At 33.1% G+C, this 13,766-nt stretch overlaps 1 protein-coding gene and 1 long non-coding RNA gene across 2 annotated transcripts; both read right to left on the minus strand.

Annotated features, from left to right (window-relative positions):
• Nucleotides 1-264: 264 nt before the first annotated feature.
• Nucleotides 265-2,809, minus strand: LOC133525324 (uncharacterized). Its single transcript, XM_061861612.1, is given in 3 exon segments — nucleotides 265-655; nucleotides 793-2,230; nucleotides 2,774-2,809. Coding segments are annotated over 3 exon segments (1,605 nt in total). The 3' UTR covers nucleotides 265-524.
• A 7,247-nt stretch (nucleotides 2,810-10,056) lies between these two features.
• On the minus strand, nucleotides 10,057-11,343 carry LOC133525252 (uncharacterized). The gene is made up of 2 exons (XR_009800548.1): nucleotides 11,279-11,343; nucleotides 10,057-10,335 (listed from the first exon to the last, which is right to left on the minus strand). It is a non-coding gene; the product is annotated as an uncharacterized LOC133525252 (long non-coding RNA).
• Between the last annotated feature and the right edge of the window lie 2,423 nt (nucleotides 11,344-13,766).

The raw sequence follows: 13,766 nt of genomic DNA on the forward strand, positions 1-13,766 counted from the left end.
AATCTCAAATAAAAGTGTCAATTATACTTAACAAGTTGCATAGTAGGACAAAAAACGAAATCAAAAACCATGTCTATTTTTACATATTTAATCAAAATAACACGACAGAGTGAGAAAGGCATGCATGAAAAACGTTTTCAAATTAAAAATGACGTTTCAAAACTGTTCAGTTTTTATGAAAAGTGTAGAAACAGTTGCGCTTTCGTACTAAACACAATCGTACGTTGCATTTAATGCAGTGTACATCAGTTCTACCGTTTTTGCAGTAAGAACACCGGCCGTATGTGTCCAAAAAGTTTGGTAAATGGTCTAAGCCATCATATTTGACATCATCAACAGGAAGGATGCGGTTGGGTTTTCGAATTACATCCGTTACTGTTGGTACTAAACCTGATGCTCGCTTATCTGCTTTGAGTAACCCTTGATATATCTGCAGCCGGAATTGCTTCAAACCTAAGTACTTCTTTATTCCTTTTCTCTTACTGTCTCTTCTATACATCAACCATGCATTGTTGACACATATGTCAATAATCTGTGAAAATATTGACAGGTACCACCTTCTTGTTTTCATTTCAGTGCGGTAGAGAGCGACTAGCATGTCTGCTAAATCTACGCCGCCCATATGGGCGTTGTAATGCTCCACAATGTTTGGATACTGCACATTTATTTTCTGTTTTTTAATTTTGCAGTATCTCTTCACGGTCGACAAAGGGTAAGCATCAGAATAACTGCTTGCCAAAACAACGCATTTGTTGTCGTTCCATTTTACGACTGCGACTTTGTTTTCGTTACAGGTTGTCTGGCAAAACGCACCTCTGCCTTGAGCCTTTAACTCCTTGTCGGTCTTTAAGTGAGTTTGAGAGTTTCGCAGTCTATTAGACCGCATCGTACCAAGGCTGAAAATACTATACGTGTGCCTCAGATGGTATATTAACTCCAAAGAGGAAAAGAAGTTATCAAAATATACGACGCAAGGTTTATTTTTTATAGTTTTACAAAGTCGTAAAACTGCTTTGGCACCCCAACCTAAAGCTGCTTCTTCCTCAGTGAAACCGCAGTCTTCAAATTCATCTTGACCAGTATACAGAAAGAAATCATATATAAAGCCTGATGCACCAGCTCTAACAATGTTTTTAAATCCCCATTTTCTAGGTTGTCTTGGGTTATATTGTCTTTTTTTTCCGGCTTTCGTACCTTTGTAAGGTATTGTCATTTCGTCAATACTGAACCGCTTTTCTTCCTCGACAGCAAGACAATTTCGGCGTACTTTTTCTACCACAGAGCTAATTTTAAAGTAAGGATCATTGTTGGCATCGTCGTTGTCCACAAAATGGATACAACTCCTTAATAGCTGGTATCGCTTCAGGGTCATAATATCTGCGATCGGTGCATACCTTGTTTCGGTGCGCAAATAATCAAGGTAAGATGGCATGCTTACTATTCCCATCATAATCTTGATAGCTAAGAAACTTTTTAGTTCTTCGACCGTTAAATTGACTGATCGACCCCTTTTTTGCACAGAGTACAAGTTCGTCATGTTGCATATTTGTTCAAACATATCCTGCGAGAAAAAATCAAAGAAATAACTTAGAGCAGTTTTGTTGCGTTCAGGAAGTGGACTTTGGAAATTATCATCGCCTAACTCTGCACGATATTCAAACTGTTTTTTAGTCCATTTAAAGTTAATGTTCATTTTTTTTTTCTTGGCTACACGTTTCGGGGCTGTAGTCTGCCTTTTTGTACGGTTAGATCGCGTATTGGGTGTAACATTAGACTCACGCCGTGGCGTACGAGTAGTGGGTCGAGACTGGCGGCGGGATCTTTGAGGAATAGAAATCAGAGGGCTAACTGGCTCGACTTGGTCCAGTATAAATGAGGTAGTCACTGATGGTGGATTTTGAATTGATGACACGGAAGGAAGGCTTAATAATGACGGTGGCTGAACATAGTTTACACTTCCCGTATCGGATGGTGGATTCTGTGAAACTTGCGGAAGGGCACCTGTTGTATTAGTGTCTCCGTCACCGTCAAGTTCTTCAAATGGTGAACTAATGTTCAATCTCTCTAACGACGAATTGATTGACGGAGCACTTGACGAAGATGGCGATACATATCTTTCCGCAATGGCTCTTTTTTCTTGACTTTCGTCATCAGAGTCAGATGACCCGCTTACTTCAGACTCTGCATTTTTACTAGGCACTAACGCTAATATTCGTTTAGACCGCAAGCCCTAAAAAGAAAACAAAAAAGCATGCTATTCAAACCACCCCGATGTAAATGATACAAAAAAATATTATAAAATAATACCTATAGAAAAAACAGCATAATTGAAAGTTAGTACGTGCTAGTAGTAGTGAAACAATGACATTCTCACACATCAATCGCAGCAAATTATTATGGCAACCCAACAAATACACCCAAAATATTGTTACCAAAGCATAGCTTTTTGTCAAAAATACTTGACTAATCAAACATGATTTAACTCTCACACCATAAACTTTTGTCAAAAATACTGTACTAGTTCTTCAAACACCAACATCCCATACATAATGTTTTGTCCAAAATACTGTACTAGTTCTTCAAACACCAACATGCCATACATAATGTTTTGTCCAAAATACTGTACACGTGTGTTTACGCACTTGTTACGCTAAGAATATGTAACATGCCGAGTAGTTATTTATTGTATAAAGTTAGTTAGGATATCACAACATGAAATAATGCATAAGCTTGTTAATTTTTGCGTTAAAATATGAATAAACACAATAAATACCTGGATACAACGCAGCGTCGACCGCTTGCTCGCCATTTTGGTTCACAACTGACAGTTGTCAGTGTTGCTAGTGCAGTAAATATTTTTTCCCTAATTTGTAATTATGCAAATAATAACATAAGATTTAAAATATGTCAAGTTTACTAAAAAAAAAATTACCTAAATTTTTTCAAAAAGAGTGTACAGTATTTTGGTCTGTGCCAAATTAAGGGTTAATACCTCGTATGGTGCGGAGGCCATAGATTGGAATATTCCAATTTTATTGACGTAGCAACAATGCTGAGTACTTAATTACTCTGGAGTTTAATAGTTTTATTTCCCCATAGCGGTTAGCTGTATATTGATAAATTTATCCTTCATGGTGTGTACGTCATAGACTGGAACATTCCAATGTATAAGTTTCTATTTTTCTCCGTGAGCTTCTACGGATTATCGTCTTATCTATTGTTTAAAAACCGCAAAGGCGCGTGCCACTATGAAAAAATGGTCAGGCCGCATAGGTAGCGTTTATTGAATGACTACTCTATTGAGCACGGAATAAGATTCATTATGAACTAATACAGAATTCTAACAGAATAGCTGTCTGATCTCTATTGGTGCGTCTAAGGTAGGCGACTAAACGATCTAAAACCAGCTTAACTTGTGACACTGCGATCCGAAACAAAGATACGTATTCGAAGACCTCGCTTGCACTGGTAATGCGAGCGCACGGCTAGCTAGCGCCAAGGAAGCAATGTTATGTTTCTCGAAGAGCAGGTAAAAAACAGGGCCGGATTTTCACACAAATATATTTGGGTGGTTTTACGTTCTTTAATTTGAAGAGATAAAACATAACACTATTTAAATAGTAGGTACACATCTAACAGAATGGGTTTGTGTAATTACAATAATAACGAGATATACTCATTTTTATAATCAACTGTTTAAACAGTTGTTTGCTTATTTTAAACTTTAAACAGGCTAATTTTAAATAAACAATAAAACAATGGTAAAATAGTAATAAATATGTATATCCATTTAACAATCCCGTACTACTAATGTTAAAATAGACCTATATGTTATAATTATGTACACTAAAATAAAGATATTATTTACAATAGAGTACACATTTAGTAAAACATTTATACAAATTTATATTAAGTCAACAAAAAAATAAGTAACATATACATAATAGTGTATGCATAAAATAAATAAATATAAAACAAAATATGCATATCGTTTAGAGTCAAATCACGCTAACTCTTTCAAGCAAACCATACAAACAGTGTCAGTTTGTTAGAAGTCTGAAGAGTTAGCGTTATTCGACTGTAGGTAAAATCACAGAAAACAATGTTAAAATAGTTTTAAATATATACCTATATATTATAATACATTAAAATAAAGATATAATTTTATAATAGACTACAACATTTAGTAAAACATTTAGTTATACAAATTTATATTATTATTATTTTTAAGACTGTACTAACAAAATAAGATCATTGTTATCTTGAATGAATAAATTAACATTATTATTAGTAAAAAAAAAACAAAGTTATATATAGCTACACAATATTGTACGTATGAAATAAATAAATATAAAACAAAATATGCATACCGTTTAGAATCAAATCACGCTAACTCTTCCAAGCAAACCATACAATCAGTGTCAGTCTGTTAGAAGTCTGAAGAGTTAGCGTTGTTCGACTCTAGGTAAAATCACAGAAAACAATGTTAAAATAGTTATAAATATAGACCTATATATTATAATACATTAAAATAAAGGTATAATTTTAAAAGGCGGCTGGACACGGAAAAATGACCGTGAAGTAATAAAAAAAAGTTTATCATACACATTATATATAGCACTATCCGGGGAATTGTGGGGCCAGTGCAAGCGAGGTCTTCGAATACGTATCTTATACATGGCTTTACATTTTTTAACATTTAAGAAACAATCATAAATATTTTATCGTTTTGGCCATGTAAAATGTCGCTTATAAAACCAATTACACAAATGACGAGTCACCGCTAGGCATGTTTGCTCAGCGTTAAGATGACTCATTATTTTGGAATGCGCTTACCTGCCGGTCTCGGTCTGGGTACTAACAGATTGGGGTAGGGGATTGTTAAATGGATATGGTTAAGCTGGATTAAATGTATGTACATTTTTTTAGTGTCTTACAAGTTTCCGCTTTAAGTGCATGTGCCCTTTAATCTATATCGACCTTTTTATGACGACCGGACTACGTTTTTTTGGATTCCGCTTGCTAATGTTTGGACTGTAAATTTCGAATGTAAATATGTTTCGACCATGGGAAGTTGCCGTTACGAGTGTGATATTTCGACCATGGGAGGATGCCGTTACGAGTGCAATATTTCGACCATAGGAAGATGCCGTTACGAGCGCAATATTTCGACCATGGGAAGATGCCCGTTCCAGTGCAGTGTGCTGCTCCCGACAACAGTGTGGAGGTGCTAATAATATTAGTGATACGTTCCTGCCAGTAGAGGATGCCAGCCAGAATGACCAGAATGAACTCGAAAAAGTGAATAAAAAAAAAGAATCGCGGCCTTTGGACGCTGGTCATCGACGAACGGTACTTCAAGTATACAACAGATTGCGAGAAGAAATAGGACAACGTGGTCCAGTAAAACGCACCGCATTTCTGACAAATGGGTGAATTGCAGAAAAAGTGTACCTTTTGAGTTTCGTAACTAAACTGAGAGCAAACGAAACTGACAATTGCTGTAACGAAACTGATAACATAAGGCCACGTACACACATGGAACAAAATACGGTGTTTTTCTGAACTAGTGATGTTTTGTGGTTTTGTTTACAAAATTATAAAAAAATAAAACATGTTAATTCAAATCAACAATATATATTAATTAAATTTGATTTACATAACCGCAGCACAGTATCAATTAAATACTAGTAACAAATATGTATGTAAGCTAAGCTTTCATATATTTTCAATTAAATATAATCAGAAGTTATCAGTACTAGTAACAAATATGTATGTAAGCTAAGCTTTCATATATTTTCAATTAAATATAATCAGTCGTTATCAATACTAGTAACAAAATATGTATGTAAGCTAAGCTTTCATATATTTTCAATTAACTATAATCAGTCCTTATTAATACTAGTAACAAATATAAATAGAAGCTAGGCTTTCATACATTTTCAATTATTTATAATCAGTCGTTATTAATACTAGTATTAACAAATATATATGGAAGCTAAGCTTTCATATATTTTCAATTAAATATAATCAGCCGTTATCAATACTAGTAACAAATATGTACGTAAGCGAAGCTTTCATATATTTTCAATTAACTTTAATCAGTCGTTATTAACACTAGTAACAAATATATATGGAAGCTAGGCTTTCATATATTTTCAATTATTTATAATCAGTCGTTATCAGTACTAGTAACAAATATGTATGTAAGCTAAGCTTTCATATATTTTCAATTAACTATAATCAGTCGTTATTAATACTAGTAACAAATATATATAGAAGCTAGGCTTTCATACATTCTCAATTATTTAAATCAGTCGTTATCAATACTAGTAACAAATATGTATCTAAGCTAAGCTTTCATATATTTTCAATTAAATATAATCAGTGGTTATTAACACTAGTAACAAATACATATGGAAGTGAAGCTTTCATATATTTTCAATTAACTTTAATCAGTCGTTATTAACACTAGTAACAAATATATATGGAAGCAAGGCTTTCATATATTTTCAATTAACTATAATCAGTCGTTATTAATACTTGTACCAAATATATATATAGAAGCTAGGCTTTCACACATTTTCAATTATTTATAATCAGTCGTTATCAATACTAGTAACAAATATGTATCTAAGCTAAGCTTTCATATTTTTTCAATTAAATATAATCAAACGTTATTAACACTAGTAACAAATACATATGGAAGCTAAGCTTTCATATATTTTCAATTAACTATAATCAGTCGTTATCAATACTAGTAACAAATATGTATGTAGGTAAGCTAAGCTTTCATATATTTTCAATTAACTATAATCAGTCGTTATCAATACTAGTAACGAATATGTATTTATGTAAGCTAAGCTTTCATATATTTTCAATTATTTATAATCAGTCATTGCTTTTAAGTGAAGTTTAACATTAGCTTATAAATGAAGTTTAATCGTTTAGATAATTATGAGTAGGCTAATAATCAGCCAAACCTAATAACTCAAACTCAGGTATTGAAAAATGAATTACTTATTAGTATTACCTTATTTATAGTGTAAATAAATTAAATACCAGTAGGTAAGTACTACATTGTTAGCTAAGCTATTTATGTTTTTCTTTAATTATGTATAAGCAGTCGTTTAATCAGGTTTACTTATTTCTTACATTGTTTTATAAATGTAGTTTATACTTTTAAGTAATATGAGCAGGGTATAATAATCAGCCACGTGTAACTTAAACTCAAGTCTCTAAAAATCAATAACCTATCAAAAGATTATGCTTAATTTGATGCATAATATAATGTGTATCACTTTTCTTAAATGATTAAATTCTTATCACAATACAAATCTGATTCTGAAAAATACTTAAAAAACCTTAATAAACTATACATTTTTTACAGTCAAACTTTGATTGGCTTTAGATACACTTATCGTATCTCACACTAATCGACTTTTCAAAGTATGCAACCAACTAATATTTATTAAAATATATTTTCTTCTTCACTTGATATATCAGCGTTGCCAGAGTTAATTACTGGGGTTTGGAGTTTACCAGTAGGTGAACGATATAAATTATAATCAGTGTTTATTCGGTGTAATGTGGAAGGTCCTGCAGTCTTGAAATTGAAGTAACGACGATTATCAGCACTCAGTTTTATGTCAGACAAAACAGTGACTTTATTATTACAGTCTGGTTTGACACACGATGGTAATCCTAAATCAGACGTACTTTCATCAGTATCAATAGGACTGTCTCCACTTTCAGCGTAAGTAATGTCATCTTCGGTTTCGGAAGAGGATGTGTCAAAAAATGATGTTCTTTTGATTTTACGTTTATTTATTTTTTTCATTGTTTTTGAGCTGTCATTTTTAATTAACTTCGTATCATTTCTTAACATTTTCGGTTGATTTTTTTTTTTCAGTTGTTGTTTTGGAATCTTTACAAATTTTTCGTTTTAAACATTTTGATTTCACAGCTGTAGTTTTAGAAGCACCTGATTGAGACTCCAATTGTTTTACATTTTTCTCGGAGTTTATTTTCTTACTCATCCTGGCATCATTTTCTTTTGGAACCTTAGATGGACCTGCTTCAGCAAGTAAAACATTAGAATTATAATTGCTTTGTCTTTTTAAAGACTTTGATTTAAAAGCTGCAGGTTTAGGTGCATTCGTCACTGGCTTCATTTCTGTTTTTATGTGCCCAGTCATTTTATTTTTGATTAAATAAACATTTTTTTTCGGTGTCTTCGATGCTTCACCAGCTTTAAGAGTCAGTTCATCAGTGAGGGTATTTGCCGGTTTTGGTGCTTTATCTTTTCGTAGAATATTGTGTTCTTTAATATCAAAACATGAGCAATTACCTCGTCTCTCTTCACAGAAGCAGCTGACGTGTCTGTACATTATTTTCCCAGGCTCTGATGTAGTTACAATCTGATGAACCATCATAGTTCCCACTAATGGGCACAGGTTGTTAAATGGATTGTCGTTTTTTATTTTCTGTATATCACTATGGGAGACGTAAAATAATGTTACAGATGTCTTCTGTTTTAATATCTTAAATGCTTCTGTTGCATTCCTAATATCAGATCCGTACGCTACACACATGTCTAAAGTTCTTTTCAATACACCACCTATGCCATCTGCAGCATTTTTGCCATGTGACGCTTCAAAGTATGACCACGTGGCATTATGGAAGCCAAGCTGTTTAGTAAAGCTGTCAAACAAGGCGAAATTAAGCTTTTGGCGGTATTGGGTAGTTGGACCATCCGAAAATACGTGCAATGTGTCTATCTCTGGGTGCTGGTATTTAATGTCGTTTAGCACTGGGTGTAAGTGAGCCCAAATACTGTACGGACTATGCTCATTATTCGGAGAGATGGAGCAGAATGGCATTGGTCTTTCATTTTTAAAGTATGCAACACCAGTGTGCAGTGTTATTTGCTGCCGCGACGATCCAAAATGCATACTTTGAATTTCCTGATTATATTTGCACTGGTAATTTTCTGAAAAATCCACTATGATAACCGCTTCATTTTCATTTACGTTGTCAATACATTGTCGAAATGCCTTTTGTTGGTGATTCATGTTATACATGTGTTTTTTAAATGATCTAATCTCTTCTTGAAACTTTTTTTTAAGGCACCTAACTTATCAGTCACCACTTCTTTGACACATTTCTGAGTACTAGCTTCAATTTCTATGCCCTGTTCATTTTTCTTTTTATATGAAACTTTTTTCACACTCCACTGTAAATAGGAAATATCGGTATCATCTGGCAGACCCACAATATCGATTTCTTTTGCGGAACAAGATTCGCATTCTCCGTACATGCATTTTTTAGATTGGAGACTGCAAGCAATTGACTTCAAAAGCTCATCAATTTGTGTCGTTTTTAATATCCCATGTTTGTGTAACTTAAAGATCTTATATTTTATGTTGCTATGACGCATACAAGCACAAGTGTTACGATTTTGTAGTTTCGGAGGTATCACATAAAATGGGCGATGTCGACTTAAAGTAGCGTATGAAGCTTTGCCTCCATCTCTTTTGTATATCTTGTACAAATTGTTCATGGTGTCTGTCAGTAACCGTATCTGCATTTTGGTTTTATTTTTAGTTTTGCATTCTTTTTTGCCGGCTGTTGGGCGGCTTATGTCATCACGTAAGAAAAACTTGTGAATTTCGAGTATAAATAACTTCCTTTTTGCTAATCTAGTCAATCTCGATCGAATTTTGCCTTTGATTCCAACAGCCTTTGTTATTTTTGTTGTCATTCTGTGTTTTGATGTTATCGAATTTTTCATAACTTTTTTTAGGACCTGTTTCCCTGTGTGTGTAGATTCTTTGTAAATCAATCCCAAAGATTGCGTTATAATGTCAAATTCAGATGGCGTAGATGACAAAACGCTCTCCTTTTTTGGTCTTTGCTATTTTGTTTGAATTTAAGTATTTGTTGTTTGAGACGATAAATTTGTTTTCTCATGTTTTCTTGTTTTTGTAATGCAATTTTTAATTTTTCTTTGCATGCCTTTAGTTTTTTTTGTATTCTTGAGAATCTAGATCGCCACTGTTTATCTTTATTTTTTTCTTCTGTAGTTTCTGGATCCGATGTCTGCTCATTACTAGATTTATTTTTCTTTTTAGCATAGTAACGTGCTGAATATTGTCTCCATTTCTCTCTAGTTATTTCTTTTTGTTGTTGACTTTGTTTTTTTATGCCACGCTTTCTTGATTGATTTACTCTTTCTAAATGTCTTACTCGTAACTCTTCATATTTTATAGGATTCTGTTTTAAACGTTCTCTATATTTCTTCTGCCTTTCGGCATTTGTCATCGGAGCCATTATCTAATATAAAAAAAGTAGTTTTAGTAAATCATTAATAGTAGTAAGTAACTAGTAGCTACGGCGTTGCAATAAATGGCTTAGATACATATGCTTATTTCAATACGGTTACAGTCCAGTGCCCCATACACGGGCTACGACAAAATAGCTCCACAAGTCCGTACCCCACGTATGGGATACTAAGAATTTACCGGACATTCACGGATACAGTACAATATCATTGTCAATAATTTGCTAGACCAAGAATTATTAATACAAGTTAGTTGACAAAGCTCATAGTTGAGAGCATTTCCGTACTTACGCAAATTGTTTTACTGTAGGCTTTTTATCACTAGATTCCGTAATCCCATACAGCATGTATTTAATGCTTCGCCATAACGTTTATAAAGTACATACAAAACCACTCGCGTACGGGGAACGTTATCAAATATAAAGTTAATAAACATTTCATAATATGAGTGTTGTCAATTCTCTTGTATTTATAATCGTGAATGTTATTATAAGCATGCTTCTAAATAACAGACGCTGTTGAGTTTATAAATGCTACTAGGCAGCACGTGTTGAATAGTCAAGTCATCAGTGTCTGCAACTAAGTAGCATTTTATGGCGGTGGACAGTAGCACGCTTAAAATAAGACTGTGTAACTATGCAGAAAAAACTTCATAAAAATCAGTTTTACGCAATAGAAAAACACCAAAAAACAAACGGACAGTGCTTACATATTTTTTTATAGTTTTTACAGTATGTACTAAGCTTTATATTTTCTCAGTTTAGTAACGTAACGAAAATTAACGAAACTGAGACGGATAATATGAGAATTCATAACCTAAAAAAATATTTACCTTTAAATGTTCAAGGCAATCTTTGAAAACCATGCAAATTTGTAAGGAACGAAGTAAAACCAAGCCGTAATGCACAAATAACCGTACTAAAGTGAAACTTTTACCTGAAATAATCGCCGTTATCCACCATGAGATTTTTAAGATCACATGCACTGGAGACCGATCCACGTGCCACTACGTTGAAAAACAAAATGGCTGTCGCCGCGTTCAACAATTTCTGACAGTACCGAAGTGTTACCAGATGAATAAAAAATATTCTACTAAGATGGAAAACGTTTCTTGGGATTAAATGCTCCGTTACTAATCCTGAGTAACGCACATCCAAAAAGTTGAGACAGGTATATGAATAAAAAAAATTACGACTTTTTATATAAAAAGCTATTATAATATGTGCAAAATACTTAAGATAAACCATAAAGGAATGAGTATCATACATTAAATATTTAAAACGACTAATATATATCGTAACAAATATCTGAGATAAGAAATCCTTTAGAATTGGGACATGAAAAATTGTATGGGACCAACCGCGTATGCCACAGAAAAAAATATATTAAAAAATAAATACAAAGTGCATTTGAATTAAAAATATTTTATCTTCATTAGAACAATGCATTTTATTAAATTATCACTGGGACTTTGTATTTTTTTGCCATGGTATATTTTTAAAACAGTCCTATTTTAACGGGACACGTAAACGCTTAAAAGGTACACTTTTTCTGCAATTCACCCAAATACTAGTCTAAGTACTGTGAAGCGAGTAATTGTGGATGACAATCTACAAACAAAACCTCGACAGACAAAACCAAAATCCCACAAAATCGATGGCTTTACGAGAGATTTCATTGAAAGAGTCATACGCAACTTTTACGAAAAAAAAATTTCACCGACGGCTCCAATGATTTACGAAGAACTAACAAAAGATGGTGGTACTTTTCCATATAAACTGCCTTATTTTTATAAAATCTTGAATGATATGGGCTACCGATATACAACGTTGGATTCACGAAAAAAATTGATGGACTCCCCAAGATTAATAAACCTGCGAGATGAATATTTAAAAAAAAATCACAGAGTACCGGCAGCTAGGTAAACCTATTTTTTACGTTGATGAGACATGGTACGATACTCACGATGTTGTGAAAAAAGGTTGGACCAAAGAAAACGCTCATGCACTTTAGATGTGCCAGCGTCGAGGGGCAAACGAATTATAATTCTACATGCTCTGAAAATGGCTGGGTAGACGGGGCATTGTTACTTTCAGCAAAAAATATAGCCAATTGTAGCGCAGACTACCACGAAGATATGACAGCAAGTCTTTTTGAAAAGTGGTTCGAGGAGCAACTTCTGCCTAACATTCCAAACGACAGTGTTATCATAATGGACAATGCGTCGTACCATTCTAGGCAGATAGAATTAGTGCCTTGCACAAACAGCAATAAGGCCACTATACAATCATTTTTAACCAAACATGGCATAAGTTACCCTGCGAAAGTAACAAAAAAATTGTTAATTATTTTACGTAAACATACTTTTAATAAAGTTTATTATGTCGACGAAAAAGCAAAGGAGAAAGGTTGTAAAGTATTGAGGCTACCCCCTTATTATTGCACACTTAACCCGATTGAGTTAATGTGGGGTATCCTCAAAACAGGCGTGAGAAAAGTAAACAATGAACCAAAGTTTAGCGAGGCAGTGCTAAATCACATACGAGAAATCGTAAATACCACAGGGCACAATTGGAGAGATTGCTGCAGGCATGTTGCTGATTTGGAGCGTAAAATGAAACGTAACTTTTTGTTGACTTATAATATAAATTTGTATAAATGTGTTACTAAATGTTGTAGTCTATTATAAAATTATATCTTTATTTTAATGTATTATAATATATAGGTCTATATTTATAACTATTTTAACATTGTTTTCTGTGATTTTACCTAGAGTCGAACAACGCTAACTCTTCAGACTTCTAACAGACTGACACTGATTGTTTGGTTTGCTTGGAAGAGTTAGCGTGATTTGATGCTAAACGGTATGCATATTTTGTTTTATATTTATTTATTTCATACGTACAATATTGTGTAGCTATATATAACTTAATTTTTTGTTGACTAATAATAATGTTAATTTATTCATTCAAGATAACAATGATCTTATTTTGTTAGTACAGTCTAAAAATAATAATAATATAAATTTGTATAACTAAATGTTGTAGTCTATTATAAAATTATATCTTTATTTTAATGTATTATAATATATAGGTATATATTTAAAACTATTTTAACATTGTTTTCTGGGATTTTACCTACAGTTGAATAACGCTAACTCTTCAGACTTCTAACAAACTGACACTAAAAAAGGATAGAAATGAAATTTAATCAACTCATGTCGTATTAAAACATATTCAACAAAAAAGAATTGCAAATTTGAAGATGTATAATTCCAAAATTAATTACAAAACAATAATAAACCTCTTAAAGACATGCTAAACATGACCAATACTGATCTATTTTTGGCTTGTACGCCAATTGAAATTTACACATTGGTATACGTCAAACACATGATTCGGGTGCACGATTTTATCAGTACACT

The sequence above is a fragment of the Cydia pomonella genome, chromosome 14 (genome assembly GCF_033807575.1).
Source record: "Cydia pomonella isolate Wapato2018A chromosome 14, ilCydPomo1, whole genome shotgun sequence".
Lineage (NCBI taxonomy): Eukaryota > Metazoa > Arthropoda > Insecta > Lepidoptera > Tortricidae > Cydia > Cydia pomonella.